The 25,288-nt window shown below is 33.5% G+C and overlaps 4 protein-coding genes across 5 annotated transcripts; all 4 read right to left on the reverse strand.

Annotated features, from left to right (window-relative positions):
- Positions 1-504: 504 nt before the first annotated feature.
- Positions 505-4,447, reverse strand: LOC133696659 (binding partner of ACD11 1). Of its 2 annotated transcripts, none has more exons than XM_062118907.1 (6): positions 4,226-4,447; positions 3,603-3,689; positions 3,193-3,296; positions 3,041-3,116; positions 2,144-2,227; positions 505-1,294 (listed from the first exon to the last, which is right to left on the reverse strand). In XM_062118907.1, exons 1-6 carry the CDS (start codon positions 4,238-4,240, stop codon positions 728-730), a joined length of 933 nt encoding a protein of 310 aa, XP_061974891.1. In that variant the 5' UTR covers positions 4,241-4,447; the 3' UTR covers positions 505-727. The 2 variants fall into 2 exon arrangements, with proteins under 2 accessions (XP_061974891.1, XP_061974892.1); XM_062118908.1 differs by lacking the exon at positions 4,226-4,447 and adding an exon at positions 3,957-4,118.
- A 3,249-nt stretch (positions 4,448-7,696) lies between these two features.
- Positions 7,697-10,305, reverse strand: LOC133695776 (protein RGF1 INDUCIBLE TRANSCRIPTION FACTOR 1-like). The gene is made up of 4 exons (XM_062117720.1): positions 10,042-10,305; positions 9,477-9,737; positions 9,172-9,330; positions 7,697-8,989 (listed from the first exon to the last, which is right to left on the reverse strand). The coding sequence occupies exons 1-4, from the start codon at positions 10,204-10,206 to the stop codon at positions 8,753-8,755; spliced, it is 822 nt and encodes a 273-aa protein (XP_061973704.1). The 5' UTR covers positions 10,207-10,305; the 3' UTR covers positions 7,697-8,752.
- A 2,712-nt stretch (positions 10,306-13,017) lies between these two features.
- Positions 13,018-18,852, reverse strand: LOC133697705 (protein POLLEN DEFECTIVE IN GUIDANCE 1). Its single transcript, XM_062120446.1, has 11 exons — positions 18,254-18,852; positions 18,017-18,168; positions 17,799-17,902; positions 17,050-17,138; positions 16,806-16,879; positions 15,865-16,015; positions 15,564-15,731; positions 15,099-15,196; positions 14,862-14,984; positions 13,727-13,804; positions 13,018-13,561 (listed from the first exon to the last, which is right to left on the reverse strand). The coding sequence occupies exons 1-11, from the start codon at positions 18,774-18,776 to the stop codon at positions 13,355-13,357; spliced, it is 1,767 nt and encodes a 588-aa protein (XP_061976430.1). The 5' UTR covers positions 18,777-18,852; the 3' UTR covers positions 13,018-13,354.
- A 3,472-nt stretch (positions 18,853-22,324) lies between these two features.
- LOC133695723 (putative receptor protein kinase ZmPK1) lies at positions 22,325-25,064 on the reverse strand. Its single transcript, XM_062117655.1, has one exon. The coding sequence runs from the start codon at positions 24,949-24,951 to the stop codon at positions 22,570-22,572; it is 2,382 nt and encodes a 793-aa protein (XP_061973639.1). The 5' UTR covers positions 24,952-25,064; the 3' UTR covers positions 22,325-22,569.
- Between the last annotated feature and the right edge of the window lie 224 nt (positions 25,065-25,288).

Below are 25,288 nucleotides of genomic sequence, written 5' to 3' on the forward strand. Positions count from 1 at the left end.
GTGCAAATACTTGTCGCCAATGATCTAAAAATGTTGAGAACACAAATTATTTGTCCAGGACTGTCTCGCAGAGCTGGTTTGGTAGGAATTTGTTCTTCTAAAGGAGTCAATGCTCCATTGTTCTACCATAGTTTGGAGAGTGCACAAAAGATTTGATCTTTGTGTCAAACACATCTCAATTCTTCATAGTTTTACAGGACTATCATTCCGAGGTTTCTTGGTCTAGAATTAGCTCTGTACATTGTCTAGAAGAAGGATTTCAAACCCCAGATAAGCTTGTGGAGTAAGAAGGCATCAGTCTTGTCATGGATGATTAAATCCAATGCCTGCGTGAATTCGATGGCATGGCCCCTTCTAATTTCTAAGTCCTACCTTTATCTTTGTGCAAACTTGTTGATCTAAGGTTCTGTACCCCTCGGGCCCCTGCCATTGCACCTGGAGGCTGACTGCAAGGAAGTTTTGTCAGGCTTTACGTTATTCCTTGAAACAAGAAATTGGTTCCGCTCGATTGAACACTGGCTGCATTTATTAATAGCACAAACGGAAGAATACAGACGGGGTGCAATATTTTCAAACAAAATGCCAATAAAATTTGTGGAAGTGCAGGATCACATTGAAACGGAGAAAAGAGTCTGCAATTCACTGCTCACATTTAAATACAGACGGGAAACCATGCGAAATACATAAAGAAAATAAAATCCGGTGTAGTTAGAAGAAGCCTTATCACTCAAATATTTGCAAGCTTACTATCTGCTGAATCAATTGGAATCACTGGAGGCTCTCCCGCTGGAGATCCATTGTGATGGATGTGTGCTGGGCTCCCCTCGCTGACAGGAATCTCCATTTTTTCCTCTTCAGCCTTCTCAACTTTCTCCCTGGTCATCACGCTCACATCCTCAGCTGCCTTTGCCACTGCAGTAAACGCACCTGAAACCCATGAAGCTCCTGTGGATACGTAAGGGTTACTCATGATGGCAGATCCTACACTGCTTGCCTTCTGCTCAGCTACTGAAAGGACAGTTTTCGTCTTTACAAGCACTTGGAACTTCTCATCCATCTCCCGGACCTTTTCATTCACCACAGCTGTACCCACACTAAGCTTTTCACTCAGACCCATCTTATGGTCAATTGAAGCAACTGTTGCAGAGGCATTTGAAGTCAGATGAATACGTTCATCAAAGGCTTTGCCCCTGTTGATGGCATCCTTCCCCAATACAAAGCCCTTGGCAAGCATGGTGCTCACCACATCTTCAGCCTTCTTAACAGCAGAATCAGTAGCAGGTGGCTTTTGCTCCTGAGGAATGGTAGAAAACAAAATTAAAAATGTAAAAATAACTGACCTCGATCCTGGTACAACCCATTCCCCTCCCCTCTCCTGCTCAAAGAAACAGACGAAAAAGAAGGAAAAATTCAATTCACATATCAATGCAGATACTGATCTTTGAACTCCTACCGAGAGCATAGGAACGAGAGGGAAAAACTACCCGTACAAGTAACAAAAGTATAAGCAAGCCTGATTATGGTTAGACATTACTGGCCTGGTGAATCCAGCATCGGCAACTCACCGTGATTTTATTTAACTAATCTGAATAAAATTCGTCAGTTGACACCCTATGTCCGTATTTATTCGAATGCTACATGTTCATGCTTGAGTTCATCCATAGTTCATATTCATTGAGAAAGAGAAAATCTTTTACAGATAGCAATCCATTCCAGACTCTTGGAATTAAAATATGAAAGAATAACCATTGCAAGCTTCTGGTCATCTCAAAGTCCCAATATAGTTTTTATGCAAATAAAAGAGTAAAAAAAAGAAGAAAAACTCAAGCTATCACATTTATAAAGGCCCACTGAAAGATCACAAGAATTTTGGAATTTAACTCAAACTGTCATGAAATGCATCTAATTTCAGGCGTGGAACCTCTACCTTTCATAGTCTACAGGTTAATTGAAATTATGAATTTTAATTTCCTAAACTAGTTATTGCCTACGACTGAACACAAAAAAGGGCAGATAATTAAACACCATATACTCTGGCTATGCACATCATTCTACTTCACACGTATAGAAGCTGGCTACAACATCACATTATATGATCATTATCAATAACAGAGACGCAGAAGCACAAATATAAAATATTTACCAATTTTGATGAAAGAGCTTCAGGGGGCAGTTGATAATCCTCAACAGGTGTAATCAAAACAGAAAGATCAGCTACGATGGCTCCCTGAGTCAGTAACATAAAGTCAAAAATAGATTCCTAGACAAAATCTGTACCAGGCATGTCAAATAGGAAGGAATTAATCGAGAGGCAGAATATGAAAGAAGATACAAAAAACAGTAGAAAAATAAGTTATGTTTACATTATATCTGAGAATGAGATGCAATCTTGGCTACTCCCTTTAAGTCTTTCAACCACAGTCACGACCCAAAATGCATAAGCTTTAACAGTCATTTTGAAGGCAATGAAATGACAGTTCTTTTCTTTTATGTAATTTACGTGCACTCATTTCTTATTCAACGGATCACCTAAAACCATTAGCCAAGCCTGGTTGGGAATGAGGATCTCACTTGAGTTCTATGAGGTAATGCAAATTCTAAGTTGCCCCTGGAAGATTCTTGTTAAAATCCATGAGGCTAAATTATGACAGGCCGGTTTTTTGGAAGGCATGTATGCCTGCATATCCACCAGCATTGTCTAGAGGACCATTCGCTGTCAACTCCAGAGGAATCTCAAGGTTGAAGAGGTCACATTTAAAGGCATAAACACTGCTCCTCTTGCAGTAGGTCTGGCTATGTACCTTATGTCATGTGACCAATGTATATCTAGAACAAATTCAACCACAGAGATTGGCATTAATGCCTTGATATTCTGAAATTTTACTATTCCTGGAATGCTAGCTCTCATTTCTGCTAATCATTTCATCATGAAGCGCCACAGACTCATATAATTGGATATCTTGACATGAAGACATCGACACATTCACGCGTTAGCCTCGAAAGATGAACATTGAATCACCAGTATAGAATAAGAACATACTGAAAGAAGCATCGCCGTATCAGCTCCCTGCGACTCCTCGAATGTAACATAGGCAAGCTGAGTTGTTTCACTTTCCCTACAAAGTGTACCAAGTATTCTTCTCAGTCACTTTAACAAGTCAGTTTTTTGGCTTCTGATCTAGGAGTACTGACCTTCGCATTTCGACATATAGAATATCTCCAGAGAAGGAGAAAAACTCTTCGATATCCCTATCAGTAGCAGTTAATGAAATGTTGCTAACTTTAACTGTTCTTACCTGTAAGGAATGAAAAGGGAAGATTAAGAGACATAGCTTTCCACCAAGAAATCATTACTTGTTTAAACTAACTTCGTAAACAATCCCTACTGGCCTAACATTTCCATTTGAGACCAAGTACTGAAATATTATAAGCAAAACCGCCATGTTAGAGGGGTAAGGTTTCGGTATTTAGGTGCCCACTCTGGAGCATATTTACTTCGTCCCAATCAGTGTTCCACTAATGAAATCAGCAATTCTATTTCTGAACAGTTTCTTACTGGGATTTACTTATTTGTTCATTACTAATTTCTATGATGAACTCACATCTGAAACATTGACTGTCCAGTCCGTTGCACTATTTGACTGGGGTAGAGCTTCGGTTTTCTGACCAGCATCTTCCTGTACCGGAACCTGCACAAGTAAACCTCGATTGGGATCTAAAAAATGAAACACAGAAAAAGCTTAGGAAGCTGACAGAAATACTGAAATTCAACTGGATACATGGTTGGCATTTATAGATTAATAAGAAGAAAACTAGAGAAAGATAAACAGTAAATTATATCCTTCAAGAAGCATCAATGTCAAGAAATTATGTTAACAATCATGGAAACTGAGAAAATAAAGCAATTCAAAATGAAAAAATAAAAATAAAAATAGGATTGATGCGAATTAACAGACCTGGTTAATAAGTTGATATAATTATGGGGCATTGCTTAATTGTTTTTTTCTCGTGAAACCAAACATCAGATCATAACATACGTACATAAAAGAAAAAAAAAGATTTGTAACGGTATCATAGCACATGGATCAATGACTTTCTCAGGCAACAAAATATATATCGCAATGAAGGGGGGGAAATGGAGGGATTTATAAACAGAAGTAAACAAACAAACAAACCCCATCATGCCACAACATGCAGAGGAACAGTAAAAGAATGAATGACTCACCGACGTCGACGACATTATGAAAAAGTTTTCACAGTTAATTAAGGAAATTCACACTGTATACATATATAATACGGTTTAGATAGATAGAGAGAGAATGATTTAATAGACAGGGAAGAGAGATGACAAAGAAAAACAGAGAGAGAAAAGAGATGGTGGTTTTTTCGGTAGTTTCTTTTGCACGCGCCAAATTCGCGCGCTCGATTTAGTGGTGGTGTGTGTGATTTTGAATGGTTTTGGGTCAAAATTCTCCTAATATCCTCCTCCTCCTTTTCTTCTTCCGGTAAATACTCCTAAAGTGAATTGGAAACACCCAGAAACATAAATATGTAAAATTATACTCCATCAGAATAAAAAACAATCAATTTTATGTAAAAGTTCTAATACTTGTACACTTTATTTATAACTGAAGCACAAATGGAGTTGAATTTAATTCATAAATAAATTTGAATTTAATTGTTAATCTATTACAATTTTTATATTTGAAATAAAATATAAAATCATATAATTATATTATATTATATTATTTTAAATACCTGTATAAATAAATTATATCTTGTAATCACGGAACCTTCTAAAAAGAAACCCTCTTATTTCGTAATCGCCCTCTCTGTGATCACTGCAGCTGCGTCGGCATAAAATATAGTAAACTGGGTTTTGATTGTTAAATATTATTATCAGGTTCAATTAATCAATTGATTTTTTCTTCAAGTTGAATCTGGGTCAGTCCAATTCTTATCAGATGAATTTAGGATTTAATTCACCGATCAAACTGGCGATTTCGGTTTTTATAGCAGTACTGGAAATAAGTATTGGCTATGACAACTTTCCATGTTGTTGCTGTGAGCACTAATGACAACAATTTGCTGCTGCTATGCACAGTACATACGAACAGCAGCCGCGACGAAATTTGCAAACATCCATTGTTAATTCTCATTATAACTACTGGTAATATTTTTTAAATTGCTGCTACGTACGAGCAAAGGTGCAAGACCATTTTATAATAAAACCCATATGCTGCAGGATTTTTGCCACTAATCCTAACATTTCTTGTAGTGATTCTTTGGCATGAAATTGCAGTGATACTCTTACTGGTATGCATAAATCAAATTAGACTGCATCGTAAATTAAATTACAATGATTCAGGTAATAATTTTGGTTAGATGAAAAAAATTAATCATGTGAGAGAAAATGCAAAAAAAAAAAATTACAGTTTACAGTGCACGTGCACTGTTGGACGAATTATACTATTTTTTAAAATATTTTTTATTTAAAAACATATAAAAATAATTTTTTTATAAAAAAACCATTTTTAATATAAGATAAAAAAAAACATATAAAAAATTTAAAAAAAAAAACACAATTCCAAACAAGTACTCAAACCAAACATCCTAGGATGAAGATACGGACCAAACAAGGTTGTTGAGTCGTATAGTTTTATCGCCAATCTCCCATGGAGTGCCAAGTAGATAAAAGAAGAGGAGGGATCAGAATTCAAACATTCTGAGATGAACATTATTATACTTTGGATTTATTCGAGTTTAGTGGATAAGGTAGCAGATAATTTCCTGTTCGTTAGAAAGAGTGTATCCAGTAATGGATTTGATGCGAACAGCTGAGGGGTTTGAAGCCTGTGAATCCATTAATGGGCTTCCCAACAGAAATTGAATACCTTCTTTGTTTTGGAGAATTTATTTTTCTGAAAATTATTTTCTTTACTTTTCTATATTTAATAAACATAAAAAAATTGGTTAAAAAAACTAAATTCTAGTTAACAAAAAAAATACTCTTCATACAAGGATAGTATTTTCCTTTTCTTATTTTAAGGAAAATATTTTCCTTTTTTTTATTGACAAAACGTGTACTATCCTTGCACTGTGTTTTTGTATTGGTCATCACATCGTTTCTCTTCATTTTTTTTCCTTCTATTTATATTTATATTTTAATTGATCATGTGATTTGTAATTTTTTATTTTTTATTTTACAATAAATGAGGTCTTGAAATTTTTCCTTTCGGTATATTAATTGCGTTGTTTGGCATTGATTATAGGTTTCGATTTGATTGATTGTTGGTTTGAGTGTTTTTTTTATTTGGTTATACGGTGAAAGTATTTTTTTAATTAAAATAATATTTTTTAAAATTTAATATATAAAAATTATAAAAATATTAATTTAATATTTTTAAGATAAAAAATACTTTATAAAATTATAATTATAATTATTTTAATTTTATTATCTTTCAATTTTTTTTATATGTTAAATTTGATCTTTATTATTTTAATTATTATTTATTTTATTTAATATAATTTATAATATTAAAATTTTTTTCAATTTCATTCTCATTCAACTTTTTAATTTATAAAATTTGTTTCTTATTATTTTAATAAACTTGAAAAAAAATAAAACATTAATAAGTTATTTTCCAGCTTATTTTTTATAACATAACTAAATACTGGAAAACGTTTTGCAACTTACTTTTTATATTATTATCAAATATTAAAAAATAATTTACTTTTCTAGAATTTATTTTTTAAAAAAATTATTTAAAAAAAAAATAACTTTCACGTAAACAAACAAACGGCCGAAATGAAACCACCAGGGCGTAATTATTCCTCCGCCACCTGCTATTGACTTTTAATTTGTAGACTCTTGCTATTAACAAAGTTCCTCTGTTAGAGACTAATAAACAAATCCAATAATAGTTGGAAGTCAAGACATATTACCAACATTTTGAAAACAGTATTTTTGTTTTCAAAATTTTGAAAAAGAGTTAATATTAAATTAAACCTGTTTGTTTTGTTTTTCATTTTTTTAAAAAAATCAACAATCATTATCACAAATTTTTAAAACTACATTTAAAAAAAAAACTTAAACAACATGTTAGAAAATATGTTTTTGTTTTTAAAAATCTAAAAATAAAAATAGAAAATGAAAAGCATAAATGATATTAAATAACCTTACTTGTTATTATTATTTTTTAAAATATTTTTTATTTAAAAATGCATCAAAATGATAATGTTTTATTTTTAAAAATTATTTTTAATATTAGTGTATTAAAATGATTTGAAAATATCAAAAAAATATTAAATTAAAACCAATAAAAATTTTAATTTTTTTAAATACACTTTTAAAACGTAAAAATAAAAATAAAATGTAAAGATAAGGCTACTCTTTCCGTGTGTTTGATCTGATACAGAGAAAGTGCATAAAGATCAAGGCATGCATCCTCGTGGTATTTTTTCTTCATGGTAGACGAATCTGAAATTAAGAACTTCCACTTTTCTGGTCCTGTCTAAGATCCTATACGAAGCAAAAAAGCAAAAAGATTTAACTGTTTACATTGCTATAGGTCAAAAGATGTCACAGCACTGCACTCATGCCAGGAAAAAAGAAGAAGAAAAGGATTCAACTGTTTCGTGATGCCTAAGATGTCCAAGAACAAAAGATGGTCATAGTGAAACAAAAAGATGCACTCACGCTGAGTACGGACAAAAGCTACCAATCTCACTGACCAGGTTCAAACCTCCAAAGCTCATCACATGGAACTCCCCAAAATAATACCCAATTTTTTTATTTTTTTGTATCTAAAGATGGCCACACATTCCTCTGCAATATGCATGCACATCAAGACATGACAAATTCCCCATTGATTTTCTATAACAAGGTGAGTGCAAAACGCAAGAGCACGGCATGAACGTATAGTCATGTGCCTCCCCAAGAAAAAAAGAGAGGAAAAGATCTGGGCATCCATGTGCAGCATACTCATAGATGTAGCTATTTAGTTATTTCAAGGCTTGGCCACCTGCTTACGAACTATTCTGGCGGCTCTTTTGTCATCCACTTTCTTCAAGATAACAGCATTTAACAAAACATCGCTCCCATAATGCAAGGAGAGGGTCCCAGGTAGACATATTGGACAAACTGCTAAGAACCATGCTGAAATAGTTTATCTATACCGGTTTCGACAGAGATTGAGGCCAACCTATCGATCTTTGACGGCCTAACAAATTAGAGAAAAGAGAAGAAAAGCAACCACATGCATGCCAACAAATTTAGAAACATTCCCATCAAGAACAGAGACCCCAAGTGGAATCACTTCATAATGACGCATACATATAACTAATGTTTCTTACTCTATCCTGTTTTACTAAAATTACTACAGACAAAGATTATAGAACTAATTAGTCATAATAGAACCACCTAGACTCTTCAGCATAGATACAAGTTAAAGATTTGCTAAGCTTTTCTTCATTATTTCTATATAGCAGACACAAACACGCGAGCTATACAACCTAAAGTGAACCCCCGCCCAACCCCCTCTTATTGTTGGCTCTTCATCTTGACTAACATAATTTTTACCTCCAAATGGGGGGCTACTCGGGAGTAATTTGTTCTGAAAGGCTATTTATGGATTAATATAACTGTGATCTTAATAATTAAATACCTTATATGAACCACAAGTGTGTGTGTGTGTGTATAGAAATATAATTTGAGGAAAAAAGAAAAAAAGAAACATGTTTATTGTTTTGCCTAGCAGAGGGGAGCCCTACGTGGGACGCCTTTTCTCTTGTGCAATTGTCTTCTTGGTTTCAAAGCTGAATTGATCCAACCTGGAGTATCCTCAGACATATCAGTCAAAGAAAGTGACGATTCGTTCTCACTTGAATGCCTTTCTGCACTGCAGTTTTCCTTCCAGGAAAGGTCAGGAAATTCCTGAATTGAGAAGGGGATGATATTGTGGCTTTGATCTTTAAGCTCCACTGAAACCTGAAAATACTATCAGAAATTACTTTTAGGGGTGTTTCTCTGCGATTTTGAGAAAGGCAAGGCACCTGTAAGAATAGAGGAGGCATCTTCGATACAAATTGAATCTTATTGGGTTTTTTTAAAAAAAAAACATTAAGCAAGAAATAAAATGATGTTGACATTATGAGGCTAATCTTGGTTACCTTGCATGCAATGGAGCAGAAGCGATTGGGGACATCTTGTAGATATCTTGCACATGCTTCACAAGAAGCACCAAGCTTCGCTTTCGTGGATGGCCTTGCATCTTTAGGCTGAGGCCGTGGTTTCAGATGAATAGCCTTTTCACCATTTATCTTGTAAGTCTGCCGAATCAAATTAGTTTTCCTTAGGAAACCATAATCAATCATTTGCAAATAAAATCTTATGACAACAAAATAATAAAAATAACCAAAAACTGGAGGATCCAAATAAAAAATCTTGGCTCTTAATATTAATATTGAATAAAAACCTGAATTTTAGAACAGTCAAGATGTTTTTGAATCTCTTGAAGGCGAACAACATCATGATAAACATATTTGCAGATCTGAAATTGTCTATGAAGAAAATGAGATTCCATACAATGTCGACAGCACCCAACTCTGCAATCGATGCAAAACACGTTTTTCTCGTTCTTTCTGTGTTCTTGATGCAGACCACAAGAATCAAAGAACTCGCTATGGAAAAGAGTGCTGAGCCAATTTGTGTTCTTTACATAAAGTTGGCATCCTACCTGCGACATTACAGAACATCAAAAACTACTTCATGGATAATTCAATTCAACAACTGAGTAACTGCAGTAATTCGATCACATATAGATAAAAAAGAGTATCGACAATTCAAGTCAAATCACAGTTTTCTGAAATCAGTTCCAATCAACAAGAACAGGCACCTGCGTTTCTAATATTTTTACACATATTACCAGTCAAAGAAACTAAAATGGCTGAAATTTAATAAATACATAAGAGAAACAATCAATCAAACCGAATAAAACCAGTAACAATGATTGAAATCAATCCGAAACGTAGAACTCATACCATTTCTTCTGCTTCGAGATTGAATTGTTGTTGTTGGATTGAAAGACAGCTAAATTCAGTGAAAACCAACAATTTGCAAACAGGGGCTGTGAAAGAATGAGCAAGAGAAGAGAAGGAAAAGCATCTATAAAATATGAAAGGCTTGTCCCGGTATGAACGAGGCATGTAAAAGACAAATTCAGGAAAAAATTCAAAAAGGAAAGAGAAATCGCTGTGGATATTGTTTACTGCTGCTTAGCACAGAAGTGGCCTACCAGCGGCGGGAATGTGATGTATGTATCAGCCTGAGATGATAATGGATACCTATTAATCGTATTTCTATTTTATTCGTATTATACTTTAAAAACAATTTATATATAAATATCATCTGTTATTTAATATGTGTATTAAATGTTAAATTTTAAATGTTATATATGTATTATATTATCTGTGTGTGTAATACAAATTTACATATTTTTTAAAACAAGCTAGAAATTAATTTCGACAACATTTATATCTTACTTAGGTAACTTAATTATTAAAAAAAAAACCTTGTTTATTTAGATTATTAAGATTAGTATTTATTAAATTGGAATTAAATTATCATTTACAGTAATATATGAGGTATTATGCTCACTGTCACGATCCTTGCATTGACCTATTTATTTTATGTTAAACTTTCTATTTCATTATAATCAAATTGATTACTAAGTTGATGTAAGAAATTAATAGATTGTTTGAAAACGATATTTAATCTTAGACGTCAACATGCAATTTTCAATAAAATCCATGTTTGAAGTTTATTATTAAAGAATATGTTCAGAAGCTTTGGACAAATGAAAATCGCTTTCATATTTTATTATTTGAAAAGGATTTTCTAAAATATGCCATGAGAGGGGAATTTCGAAGTCTCAAATTTTCTTATTATATCATTATCAACCCATAGGAAACGGGATAATTAATTAATTGTTAACGACAAACCCCGAGGATCTAATTAAGAACCTTTTTTCTTGAAAAATATATGTTTTTATGTAGTAATTTTAAAAATTAAAAAAATATTAAATTACATAATAATTAAAAGACTGTCAGGGGTGAAAAAGAAATCCCTGGCGCTTGACAAAAAGAGACTGGGTTTTCTTGAGCCTCACTTTTATTTTATCCAATAAGTCAGCATTTTCCAAACTGCAAGCCAATTATTTACCATCAATCATGGAACGGTGAATGCTTATATTGTCCTTTGAATTGTGGCAGAAACGAGAGAATAAACTACAGGGACTCTTGAAGACTAGTTTGTTTTTTATGTATAAGTTTTACAAAAAAAAAATTAAAAAATTGTTTAAAATTAATTTTTTTTTATTTTTTTATATACTAATATAAAAAATAAATTTTAAAAAAATAAAAAATATATCATTTTTATATATTTTTAAATAAAAAATATTTTAAAAAGCAATTATTATACTACCCACATATACTATAAGGTAGGTAGGTCATCCTGTGTAAAGGTAAATTATATGGGAAAATGTATAAATAAAGGAATTCCCTATATTTGCTCCGAAATTGGTTAAGTCTGGATTTATCTGTGATTGATAATAAAATTAGAAAGGCAAATTAAAAAAAAAATAAAATTGATGGTTAGCGATTGGTTAAGTTTTTTCCGATAGAAAAGGCAGTTGACAGGTTGTATTTATTACTATTATCGTTTTTGCCTACTCTTATTTATCACCCTATATTAGAAGAAATCACATTGTTTTCCACAGAAAATCTCGCTGTATATCTCCTTTTCCCACCCTGCAAATTAAGTCAATACATTGGTTTGAGATAAATTTTATAGAAATCGAACGGAACTTGAATTCTAATGAATCGAAGCTTCAGTCAATTCGGTTTTAATCTCATTGATTCTAGAAAAGTCCTATGGTGCTAAGATGTAATTAGTGATTAAGAGAGAATAAAATATATGATTTATCAAAAAATAATAAAAATATTCTCATCTTGTATTTATCTGTTCTAATTATATCTATTTATTTTTATAAAGTGAGTTTAGATAACTATTAAATGACATTAAATATAGCTTGAAATCATAAAATTTCTCTTGACTTGAGCTTAAAAAATCACTTAGACGGTCAAATTAATAAATTATACAAACTGACTAGTTAAATCAATTACCCAATTACTTTCTTTCTTCTTATTTTTAGAAAATTTATTATACTGCAAATTCAAATAAAATAAAATGATAGTTATTTTTTAAACTTTAAAATGCTACAGAAGCTCATGAGTACACATACAAATTTCTTGAAAATAATAATAAAATTATAAATTATTTTAATATATTTCTAAACAAAATATCATTTTAAAAAACATTATGCACCTCTGCATCAACTAACCACAAAAGCATACACAAGATTATAGAGATGCATGCGTTGTACACGCTTATAATATTCAAATTCATACACGTAAAAGGAGGCCATAGAGAATCTATTGAGTACACATACCAACATCTAGAGTTCTAGTTCATGGAATTGTACTTTTCGGGGTCCTAAGAGGTTGATTCAGCTGGTCTACTTTTTGAGAGATTTCCAAATTATATTAAAAAAGAAAAGAGGGAAGAAGAAATGGTTTTCGATTTCCTCCGAACATGATTGTTAATGTGTTTTCTTGTTTATCGACAATCGTTGGTCCGCATGATAGAATGCTCCATCCAGGGGTGGCTGGCAGGGGGGCCCTAATTTGCCCCTTCAAACCTAAAATCCTAGCTCCTCCCAGACTCCATCCAATTGGGATAAGTAAGTGGTAAGTGGCATACTTCGTGATTTGTAAGGGACAAGTCGTGTTCGTTTTCGTAGGGGAGAATCCAGGTTCCGAACCTCAACACCTGATAGGGCAAGCCATCATTGTGACGGATAAATGCAACAAATTAAGGAGTTCTTTTGGAATAAAACGAGAGATCAATAATCCTACAACTAGACATACCAATGAAAATGGAAGACAGACGAAACGAAGAGAACAAAATGAATTTCTTTTCTTCTTTTAATTACCGGATATTCAATAAATTTAGTGTAATACTGATCCTTTGTAATATTTCGTATAAACCACTCAATGATGTTTCTTCTGGACAAAATTGAAGGAAAGACCCTTGTGAGAGTTGAAATTGAACCGAAACAGCGGGGCGGCTGTCGCTACTTAATCCCCCTCCCGGAGATTTAATTCACGGTTACATTTCCAGCTACTGGAACCAACCGCCTCCATCTGTTGCCAATGGAAGCCTTCTCCATCCATGTGATGTAAAACCTCATTAAATCTTATGTGTGTGTAATGAGATCTGTTTCTTTTATCAGAATTAATCATTGTGAATTCGTTTTTTCCTCCTCCGGCACCTATCGACGTACCATTTGGCATGCTTTTGGAGGCCCATGCCAACCATTACCTTCAGGCTTGTGAGCATAACATAGGTCAAGGCAGCCAAGAAAAGGATCCAAAAAAGCCTCCACATAAGGGGACTGTGGGGAAGGTGAGCAGAATATACTGGAGTCAGCACTCGGATAACCTGAAGCAAGAATATTCTCATTTAGTAGCCCAATTAGAGGATTTAGTGAAAAGCCATTCATCATCAAAGGCATTTCAAGAATGTCAGCTCCTTGTATCGAGGGGGGTAACCTAAGGAGTGCCCATAACAGCAGCTACAAGTGCAAAAGTATTTACAGGTGCTTACCACACATGCTGGAGCCAAAGGAATGAATGTAAGAGTTCTCTTTCTACTTTCTGTATTCTCTGTTTGAATGTTCAGTGTCTGTAGCAAAACAAAAGAAACTAATAAATCACCAAGTTCAAGTTTACAACACGAACAGAAATCCGAGAATAATGAGAAAACAGAATTTAACACCCTAAAGTTCAAGTGCAAGAACTTTAAGTGCTTCTTAAACCAAACCAAAACTAAATGACATTTTATAATGAACTAAGACTTTAGTGCTTGTGTATTTTATTTCCCACTCCAGCACATCTATAGGGGCTATTCTTTTGATTTGAGTGCAGGGACTAAAGTTTAACCCTGCTCGAATCTCAGGGACTTCAAAAAAAATCATTCTTCAAACAATTCAGGAAATTCCTGAATAATGTTTCCTCCAGATTTTGGGGTTATGATGATCAACGTCACCAAACATTCACAGCTAGATCCATATCTCCTTGAGGAAATCCAACAACATTATCCATCAAGATCTCCAACTTCATTCCACTCCACGACTATCCATTTGGAATTTGCTCAAAACCCACATCCCAAATTTAAGTTTTAAATACTAAAATCCACATTCCAAAGTAAAACCATGAATATCACAGGAAATTTAGTAAAACCCGATGTGGCAAAGAAAGTAAGGGGGAGATGGACAACAAAAGGAAAATGCATGGTGATAATGGTGCTTAAGAATTTTTGCCTGTTTTCCCTTTAGATAGTTTACAGGATAGTTTATAAACTCAGAGCATAGACTCTTCACATACATTTCAATAATCTCGACTGTAATGTAGATCACCTAGTCATGAGGCATGGGACAGATAATGACCAAAACTAGTGAAATGGTATTTGGCATTTCCTTCACCTGAAGTGGTTAAAAATATAAGCACTAATATAAGAACTCTGTTTGCAATTACTGAATGAAGTTAATAGAAGGAATGATTTAACAGACCAGCATAGTTTAGCAACAGATTGCTTCAATTGATACTTCAGGTGGAATACTTGACACAAATGAATAAAGTTGAAGTGCGTAGAGTGCTTTCTACATAAGCACAACTCTTAAATCCATAAATTACTTATTAGAAGGACCGAGGAATAAGGCAGCAATATGTAAAGTAAATACCTGGTTGCAAAGCTCTTCAAGAAATTCAGAGTATACAATAGGCTTCATGTCATTGAATTTGGCGAGGAATGAATGCTTTATGATATCAATTAACATTTCACAGAAAAAAACCATGAGCGCATTCTGCAGAGTTCAAAGAAGATATAATAAGCGCAACAAATAAACCCGGAAGAATCCATTATAAAATTCTTCCCTTTAAAGCACAGAGGTGCACAGAATCTCTTCTGGTTTACTTACAAGAAGAAAACTCTCAAACCAAGGACCCTCAGCCTCCAGTATATTTTGAGCCAAAACAGCTGATAAGAATGCTGAAATGTGGAATCTCTCTATGGAATCTAGCAGTTAGCAATCACACAACAAAATTTATATGAGACAACACGAACTTCAAAATTGAACAGAAAACAAATCCTAAACATCAAATGCAAATGTAGGATCATGGATTTAAATGCTGGTCCAAAAACTTCTCAATACAAACATAATTGATGATGCATGTCTCCAAACAACTCATTCTCAATGTATCAGCTTTTAACTTGCTGAGAAAATAGGCATAATCAAAGACCAAGTCTGATATCAAGCCAATAAATCATCACATTTAATATCTAAAATTGACAGCAAGCAGAATGTTAACTAGTCAAAGATGACACAGTTTCATTCACCATTAAGAAGGACCATTAATAGAGAAGTACAAATAAGCAAACTCACCAGAGTACACCAAACTGTGAATGTTATCTTTGCTGAAACGTTTGAAGACACTGCTTTTTATCTCAGCAAAGTTATTGGATACAAGCAAAGCCAGCAAAGCATTATTGTGAGCAACGATACAAGTTGATAAAGTAATTGCCTGAGCTAATAAAATGAAAGAATGAAGAAGTACGAATAGTCAAGGAGCCAAAGAGAAAGCTCAGCATGTCAGTGGACTTTTCTTTTTCTGGAAAATATATCCAAGCCATTGTTAAACCAAAAACAAAAATGAATAAATAGAAAAAATCAAGAAAAAGGATATTTGAAAAGGCCATAGCTAAAACTTGATCAGAGATAAATCTCAAAATCCAGAATCTCATATTTTCTGATGAACAATTTGCAAGCCCTTCTGAAGAATTGAATAGAGCCTGCAGTACATCTCCACCAAAGCTCTGACACAGTTTATCAAATATCTGTATTGAGGATAAAAAATAAGTTTCCATGATTCCAGACAAATTATTAAAACCAATTCAGGACACATTACTCCAAAAGTAATGTTAAAGGAACACTTCTCATCCAATGGTCAATTAAAACACAATTCCATTGAGATATGGTGATATGACTAATCTGGGACAGAAGAAGATATGGTTATGGATAAAAAGCCTATAAAACAACCGACATCCACAATTTATCCACGGCCAAAACATGAATAACAAATAAAACAAAAACCAATGAAAAAATTCAGGAGTTGTTTAAAAAACTGCTCCTGAATTTCAATATTGACATTGGTTTCAATTCCACCATTGTAATCCTGCTAGGAGTCAGGGACAGGTGGAGCTTCAAATATCAAGAAAGCTTCTTATGCTGTAGAATGTTGGAACAATTTCAGGCACTTTCCTTTTAGATAATAGCCACTATAAAACAAAGATGTTTCTGTTTGGCCCACCCAACATTCGAGTTCTAAATCCACCCCCACTAGAGCTGATCAAGTCATACACTGATCCAAAAGTCTTTTAAAATGTTTTTTTTTATCTTTTTGAAAGAGCAGGCTGTATCACATAAACAACATGTTGACAACAGCACTAGCAAATCCTAAGAGAAGAAAAATGTATTTCATTTATCAAGCTGCATTTCCAAATCAAGAAAGAATATACTTTTTCAGTTGTACATTAATCTACTTCAAGGACACCAACATTAATCTCCACAAGTGACTCAAAAATATGAACAGTTACCAATTCTCAGGTTAGTTTAGTTTATTCTCACCTCCAAAACATTGTAAACCACATAGAGTTTGATTGTTCCTTGGCCACGAATCATGTGATATATTAAGCTGATATCTGAGGCAGCAGGAATAAAATAATTAAAAAAAAAAAGGAAATGGTACTTTCAATGCCAAAATCCTGTAACACAGGCATGATAAATTCTAACTCTAATTCAGTAGTCACATCATTCGTCCACAGACTAGTTAATATTGCAATCATGTATATCACAATATATTCTTCAGTACCTATTTGTCCCAAAAGTACAACACCAGAAGCCAACACAATAAAGCAGCCAATATCAGAAAGCTCTGCTGCAGAAGGCTTCTTGAACTGCCTGCCACAAGCATGATTAGGTTATTTTGTAATTATTACAAGCTACCTCCTGTCTACAGCATTCACAGACAGAGAAAAAATTATGCCTGAAGCACATGTTAGTTGGGTTGAGCAAAATATTTTTCAATTTCAAGAGAGCAGAAGTAGTTATTAAACAGCTAAACTGCTATCAACAGTGAACTTGTGGACCTAACTCTGACTCTTAACTGTGATACGTGATAATCACCTTTTAACTTTGTAGAAAACCAACACCAATTTTTTGTACCAATAACGAACACTAATAGTTCATGCGAAGAAGCATTTGCTTGAATTGTATTTTTATGATTTAAATCCTTCTTGTTTGTCTTTTGTGATAACATGCACATCAAAGATTCGAAACTTTTCTTTCTTTTGAGAGTATTATTTAGCTTGTGCATGGGATTGTATTGTTTTGTATATTTCATTCATAAAAATATTGATTGGACTTAGTATATTGCAGACCCAGGTAAATGATACAGGCAAATGGAATTGGCAAGAAAAAAAATATCATCATTCAAATCAACAATTGATAAATTGTTAAGAGAATAGTCAATGTGTAATCAGCTAAATCAAGCATTCGTCTCTCTGCGTGCGGGAAGCATTCAGGTATGTGTACAAGTGAACGTATGAAACCAGGACTGACCTGGCACTCGGAAACCTCCAGAGGATCATCAGAATCTTAGTTGGCATAATAGTTAACAGTGATAGAAACGAATCCAGGCATACAAAGAAGCCAACATCTATAAGCTGCAACAACATTGTTGCATTAATTAAGCGTGATGCAACTGCAAGGAAAAACTAATTTGCAACAAAATGAACCGAAGCGCAAACAATGGCTTGCGTAAAGCCAATCAGGATTACCAGTTCACATCTCCATGGCAAGCGAAAAATGGTGTCATATACTTTCTCCCTTTCTTTCTCACTCCCAAGAGTAGTTGTGCTCCTCAACGAAATTCCTTTATTCATTTCGTCCATAAAGTACTTCACCGGTGACTTCTCCATCGAAAAGAGATCTGACAGGCAAATGCAGCACAAAACCAAAAAAAATTAATAGCGATAAATTCCAAGAAGCGAATAAATAAGATTGATTGAACTTACAATTAGGATCGTCGGCCATGAGTTTATTCCAATCCAATGATTCCGCCGTCTCCAACTTCGTAACAACACTTCCATTCGGTGTTTCACTTCTCCGCTGCTTCTCCTCCACTCCACTCTCCTCCGACGCATTTTCCTCCACCACAGTCTCCATTCCACCAGCAAAATTGACATTCCTCTGCCTCAACTCCCCGTTCCCGTACACGCGCTGAATCTCCGCCCCTACTTCACTCACCGTACTACAAACCACGCTCCCGCCGCTGCCTACTATATAACTGTTTTGGATGTTTCCGTTGTCTGTGTGATGCGAATTGTGGACAACTGAATAGGAATGGGTGATTGAATCTTCGTGGATTGCGGGATGGAGAGGCTTGTGTTTGCGCTTGTGTTTCTTCTTTTTTCGGTAGGGTTTCTCCACTGGATCTGATTGGTAATTGACAAGATATTGGTCTTCTTTTTCTTCATGGGAACTGCTATGGTTTAGAATCTCGAAGGACAGCTTTCTGCCTGAGGATCTCCAAGCCATCAAGAGTTACTCCCGGTGTGAGAGAGAGAAGTCTTTCTTTTTCGTCGGTTTTTGTATTATAAGGAATTCAGAACTAATGTGTTTAATTTATTTTATACACACACACACACACAAGTGTTATATTTTTATTTTTATTTTGCGCAAAGGGATTGCTGTTTGTTTATTTTTATTAGATTTGGTTTGATTTGTTTTTTACGTTTTACAACTCTGTTAATTAATTAGTGGGTGCCTAAATAGTGCTAACTTTTGTTTTTATATGTTTTTAAAATTATGTTCACTTGAAAATGATCAGTGTTCCATGATTTTTTACATATGTTAATCTTAAAAATAAAAAAATATTTTAACATACTTTTAAATAAAAAATATATATTAATATACAGTTTGTGTGAAAGGTTTTAACTAGGTCACCGGGTTTTGACCGGGTTACTAGATTGTCTGTGTCAATTTTAAAAAAAAATTAAAACGATATCATTTTAATAAAAAAAAATAAAAGTTAATGAGTTGCAACTGGGTTTTTGACTGGATCTTGTCGGGTCATGCAGGGTTTTTTCTTCCCCTGTTTTTTCTATAACTCAATCCAGTTCCAGTTCTGAATCGACCAAGTCTCGGGTCAATACGTTAAGACTGGATTTAAAAATTATAGATTAAGATGACAAATTTAGCTTGATAATTCAAATTAATAATAATAAAAATAATAATAAAGCTCGGTTGGGCATGACCCAACCAAGCTATTTTAGCTCATTCTAGCTATTCTTCTTTTTTTTTCTTTAGTTTTTATTTTATTTCCTCTCAATTTTAGATATAGATATCCAATGAGATTATTAAAAAAATTATCACTTTTCATGGTAAGCTACATAAAATATTTTTCATGATTATATATTTTCAAGTTTTGAAAAAAAAAAAAGATTTGATATGAAGAAAACTGCACACTTGTTATCTATTTTCTCTATATAAAAATCACATATTTTAATATTTAATTTTTTACCTGCTCGATGACATAAATTCAAATAATAACTTAAATGCCAAAGTGTATATCATTTCACAAAAAGTTTTTTTTGATTTTTTAAGTAAAATCAATTTAAATTAATGTTTGGAAGTGTCGTAGCGATTATTTTTTAAAATATTTTTCATTTCAAAACATATTAAAATAATATATTTTTATTTTTTAAAAAATTATTTTTGATATCATCCTATCAAAATAATTTAAAAATATCAAAAATATATTAATTTAAAAAAAAATCAAAATTTTTTAAAACAGTTTTCAAAAACTCATGTAGCAGAAAGTGAAACTTTTCAAGGACTTGGTGACGATTTACCTCAAACTAGCACTACCTCACGTGTATTCTAAGCTTGATTTCGATTGAGTAGAGATGAATATGTGCTCTTCCAGGAATGAATATGTATGAGCAAGTACTATCTATATAAGATTTTTAGCCAGCTTCTCTACGGTTACATTTTTTTAGGAGAAATAAAAGTTGTTATGATATCTGTATTGTTATAATTGTTTCGATAATGATGCCGATTAATTAATTTATGAACAATATTATATAATATATATTTTATATAAAAGTTCCATCTAACAGTACGAGCAATTAGTTTTTTTTTTTTTTTCAAAAGATCCTTAATTTATCATTTACAGTATTTATTTTATATTTCCTAACCATTTATATATTACTTTGTGTTGAGTTTTAAGATAATTGTTTTTTGGTAAACATCATATATACTATCAAATTATTGAGGTATTATCAACTTTACATCCAAGTTATTTTCTACAAAAAATTTATCATTAAATTGTTTTGATTTTTCATGTAATTTTTATTATTAAAATCACTTAATAGAAAATGTAAAGTATCTCTAAAATGACATTATTTTTTATAGAAAATGTATAAATTGAATGAAAATATAAATAAGAATTATAGAAATAGATGAAAGTTTTTTAATTAAGATTTTTAAGAATTTTAAAAATAAAACCAGTATAAAAAATTAATTTACTGATAATATTAAGACTAACTATACAGTATCATGGTATTTTTTAGGTTTGCTGGGGGGGGGGGGGAGAATCACTCATAGCAATCATATTCAATTTCAATTTTCAATGAATTTAATGGTTAGAATGTATATATGGTAATGAGATCTGAGTGCTTTTAAAAAAAAAATTAAAAATATATTAAAGTAATTTTTAGATTTTGTTTCTGTATAAACACATCAAAATAATTAAAAAATATCTAAAAAATTAATTTGATATTGTTTTAGACAAAACACAGTTTGAAAAACATTTTTAAAAATACGTTTTAAACAAATGTTTGTTTTCATGTTACAATATATTTTTTAAAATATTTTTTAAATTACTTTTCATTGAAAAAAATTAATCAATAAAATTTTTAAGTGTTTTTTAATGATTTTAAAATAAAAATAAAAAAATAATATTTTTAATTAAAAATATTTTTAAAAAATAATATCAACAACAATATCAAACACATGAAGGTCTTATCTTGCATTATAATCTTACCATGTTTTTGAATTTTTTTTAATTTTTTAGGTTCAAATTAATAATTTTTTGATCTTTTTAATATATTAATATTAATTTTTTTAAAAAATAAAAACATATTATCTTAATATATTTGTAAATAAAAAATGCTTTAAAAATAATATATTATATTTTTTAATAAAAAAATATTTTTAAAAAACAATACCAATGACAACATAAATTTCAGGTGTTTTTAAATAATTTTAAAGTGAAAATAATAAAAAAAAATTAATTAAAAACATATTTTTAAAAACAATACCAATGACAACATAAAATACATAAGGTCTGTTTCTACCGTGGTTTTAATTTTTTTTGAATATTTTTATATTTAAATTAATAATTTTTTAGTATTTTTTAATGAAATTAAAATTAAAATATATTATTTTAATATATTTTTAAATAAAAACTATTTTTAAAAAATAATATCTAAATCACTGTCAGACAGGCTGGAAATACCATCGAAGTGTCATTTCCGTTTTCTGAGCTGTAATTCGCGGTTAGCCAGGTTGCAAGGCACGTGCTCGCAGAGCAATGGAAGAGTGACGACGCCCTAACGAATACTGTAGTGACACGTTTCAATTTTCTTCTTTTTTTGCCCTTTTTATCGTCCACCATAATTGCACTTGTTAGCACTCTTGTAAGCGTAATTACACAGATATCCCTAATTGAAATAATAAATCACGAAACAGTCAAGACCTCGTTTTTGTTTGCTACGGTTCCGAGAAGAATGATCAGGAAGGATAATATAGTATGTCTGGAAGTGTAATTAAGATTGTTTTTTAAAGTGTATTTTATTTAGAAATGTATTTGACTATGACATGTTTTGTTGGTTCTGTCTAGAGGCCTTCCTAATCTTTCCCTTCAATCTGTGAAGGAAATTATTCATGAGGCCAGAAATAACTCGACAGCCTAGCTTTCTTGTTCTCCCTTCACTGTTTCTCATTTATCAAGTAGTATTTTGGTGGCCAAACAAAAGAAACCAGACCGACTATTCACTTTCTGCAATTTTTACTCATCTATATGAATCCAAAAAAAGGCATAACTCTCCATACCCATCATCACAAAAGCTTGATGAAAGCCAAAAGGAAAAGGGAAAAGGAAACAAATTACAGATGTAAAGGCCTGTTATCCTGTACATCAGCCTGGACTGCTTAATAGTCATACGGCATTACTACTTTATAACTATACACAACTAGAACACAGAGCAAAGAGGACAAATATAAACCGCATTAACAAAATCAGAAGCTTGGATCAATCATTCATGCATTAATCTTCTAGGAAGAAGATGGTAGGCTTCGTTGGTTCAGTAATTTCCACGGTTCCTTCGAGCATCTTCGCAACCTTTCCCATTGACGGCCTCATGTCTGGCCTATCCTGAAGGCACCACATTGCTGTCTTCACCATCCTATCTACCATATCAAAATGCACTCTACCATCATAACAGTGCTTAATCTGTCGGTCCAAAATGTCCTCTACCTTCATTTCCTTGAACACTTTGTCAAATGCCCACCTAGGAAAATACCAATCCTCACTGTCCATCAAAGAACCTTGCGTCTCGAAATTTCTAGACCCAGTTACGATTTCTAGCAACACCATCCCGAAACTGTAGACATCAGCCTTGGGAGTGATTGGATCACTCTTAATCCATTCTGGTGCCATGTACCCACGAGTACCCCTGATTCGAGACATGCTCACCATATCTTCTTTTTTCCTCAACTTGGCCAACCCAAAATCTGAGATCTTTGGGCAAAAATCATCACCTAAAAGTATATTTTCCGGCTTAATATCACAATGCAACACCCACTCCAAACACTCTTCATGCAAGTATGCGATTGCTCTAGCTACACCAAGTGCAATCCTATATCGGATCCCCCAATCAAGCATCGGTTTGCGCCCATCAATAGCCACCAGACCCATCTCAACCTCGGTCCCTGAAGATGGTACCCGACCCGCAGGGAACAGGTACCTGTCAAGAGAACCATTAGGCACATACTCATAAACTAGAATCCTTTGGCCTTTCTCCGCACAAAAGCCCCAAAGCCTGACCAGATTAAGATGGTGCATCCTAGCAATAATTGTAACCTCTGCCCAAAACTCAGTATCCCCTCCAGTGACATGTTTCAGGCACTTGACTGCAACAATTCGTTTATCAGGCAGCTCTCCTCTATAAACATCACCAAATCCACCTTTTCCTATAGCATTGGAGAAGTCATTTGTTGCTGCTTTGAGCTCTGCATATGTGAACCTTTTAGGTCCACCAGCAGGCAGGAATTCAAGGCCTAAAGTCTGAGCCATGTCTCTATACTTGATGTATTTCTTCAAAAAAGCCCAAAAGAAAAGAATCCCGGAAATCAGCTCCGCTGCAAATAACGTACATATTATTGCAATATTTCGCGTTGTGGTGTTGGATTCTTGAGGAGGGAAAGGAAGGCTTATACGAACAGGACATGTGGTGTCCAGCACACGAGTCATACCAGTGAAATTTGTTTCATCTGTTTCAGAACTATCCACACGCAAGAACATGACAACTTCAGTCCCTGGAGACCAGTACCCATATAATAGTCTGTCAAGCTGAAGCACACAGTAACCTTGACCGTCATACTTGAACATAAAACCAAGACAATTAGGATGAGCCAAGCAGTTTGCTCTACAAGTTGTTAGATTTCTGACATTGAGACTTGTCTGATTTGATCCACCAGTGAAATTGACATAATCAAGCTGAACAAACTTGGTGTTGCTAGTGAGTTTCCTTTTCCTCTCACATGCATCTCGACTTGTAGAACTTTGCCTGAATCCAGGGGGGCACACGCAGGACATGGAATTTGAGCCGTCTGGCAAGCAGATAGCATTAGGCCCGCAAAGCCCGTGAACTTTACACGATTCTTGCAGTGCTTGCCAAGCAATAAACCATTGGCCAAGGCTTTCATCATAACTGTAAACCCTTAGATTCCCATCATTGTCAAGAGTCAACCTCCGCATCCTGGCAACCCCGAAATCAGCAGAAATGATTGAAACACCATTTCCTTGATTCACACTCCCATCGCTTTTTAGTTGTGCAAACACGTTATCGGAGGTCCAGTAATTATCAGAGTAATTGAAAGACAAAGAAGAAGAATTCAAGAACCTGAACTTACCATTTTGTGAGACAAGTTCAGTGCCATTTATAGCCTGGTCGGGCAAGAAAGTATCAGTAGGAAAATTAAAACTCTTCCACTTGTCATAGACAAGACTCCCATCTTCATTTAAAACAAGTCTGGTTGAGTTAGAATTTGTTGAGTTAGGGGCGCCAGGCCACAAGTTTGATCTGCTTGAAGAATCGGTTAAACGTAGCTCGCGAGTCGCTGTGATAACAAGAGAAGCATTGGTAGAAAGTGGAGAATCGTGCTTATTAGCAGACCACACAGTAGTAGTGATGTTTCTTGGCAATTTGTAATACCAAATTGAGAAATTGAAGTGGTTTGAAGAATTGTCCACAGGGTAAAAGCCGGCTGCGAAGGTGGAGTTGGGAGAAAGGAGGATTTTATTTTGCATCGGAAGCCATGGGGAGTCGGAGGAGGAGAAAGATGTCATGTTTTGTTGTCGTTGGGATGTTGATGGTGAAGGATTTGATAGCAGAAGGAAAGCAAAGAAGAGAAAGAAGGGAACCATTTTTTTCTTCTTTTTTCTTTTCTTTTGGAGTCTGGTTCGGTGATGGCCGTGTGGAGGCAGTGGAACAGACGTATTTTAAAGGCCACCCGCATGGACCGACTTCCGGCGTTGACGCCATGACTTATTGGCTTATAATGACCTGTATTAATTAACTGTGGGTCTGTTTTTCTTTTCTAATTCCTGGATTTTGTATCATTTCGTGCAAGATTTGATTGCCTTTAAAAAAAGACATGTAGAGACAGATATAACTCCCATTTAACGTTTGGCAGATTGTAGTAAAATTTTTGAAAGATATTTTTAAAATACAAATATAAAGAAGCTCGTAACCATTGTATTG

The sequence above is a fragment of the Populus nigra genome, chromosome 6 (genome assembly GCF_951802175.1).
Source record: "Populus nigra chromosome 6, ddPopNigr1.1, whole genome shotgun sequence".
Classification (NCBI taxonomy): Eukaryota; Viridiplantae; Streptophyta; class Magnoliopsida; order Malpighiales; family Salicaceae; genus Populus; species Populus nigra.

What these genes read in the sequence shown, in the direction of transcription:
- LOC133696659 (XM_062118907.1), bottom strand. An exon ending in GGACAGTCAATGTTTCAGAT is followed by an intron (nt 3,297 to 3,602) that starts GTGAGTTCATCA and finishes CATTCCTTACAG; the next exon opens with GTAAGAACAGTTAAAGTTAG. An exon ending in AAGCTCTTTCATCAAAATTG is followed by an intron (nt 1,295 to 2,143) that starts GTAAATATTTTA and finishes ACCATTCCTCAG; the next exon opens with GAGCAAAAGCCACCTGCTAC.
- LOC133697705 (XM_062120446.1), bottom strand. Translation starts at nt 18,776, where the DNA reads ATGGCTTGGAGATCCTCAGGCAGAAAGCTGTCCTTCGAGATTCTAAAC. An exon ending in TGTACTTTTGGGACAAATAG is followed by an intron (nt 16,880 to 17,049) that starts GTACTGAAGAAT and finishes CTGCTGCCTCAG; the next exon opens with ATATCAGCTTAATATATCAC. An exon ending in TTTAGCTATGGCCTTTTCAA is followed by an intron (nt 15,732 to 15,864) that starts ATATCCTTTTTC and finishes GACTATTCGTAC; the next exon opens with TTCTTCATTCTTTCATTTTA.
- LOC133695776 (XM_062117720.1), bottom strand. Translation starts at nt 10,206, where the DNA reads ATGCCTCGTTCATACCGGGACAAGCCTTTCATATTTTATAGATGCTTT. An exon ending in ATCTCGAAGCAGAAGAAATG is followed by an intron (nt 9,738 to 10,041) that starts GTATGAGTTCTA and finishes GTAATGTCGCAG; the next exon opens with GTAGGATGCCAACTTTATGT. An exon ending in TCTGCTCCATTGCATGCAAG is followed by an intron (nt 8,990 to 9,171) that starts GTAACCAAGATT and finishes TAGTATTTTCAG; the next exon opens with GTTTCAGTGGAGCTTAAAGA.
- LOC133695723 (XM_062117655.1), bottom strand. Translation starts at nt 24,951, where the DNA reads ATGGTTCCCTTCTTTCTCTTCTTTGCTTTCCTTCTGCTATCAAATCCT.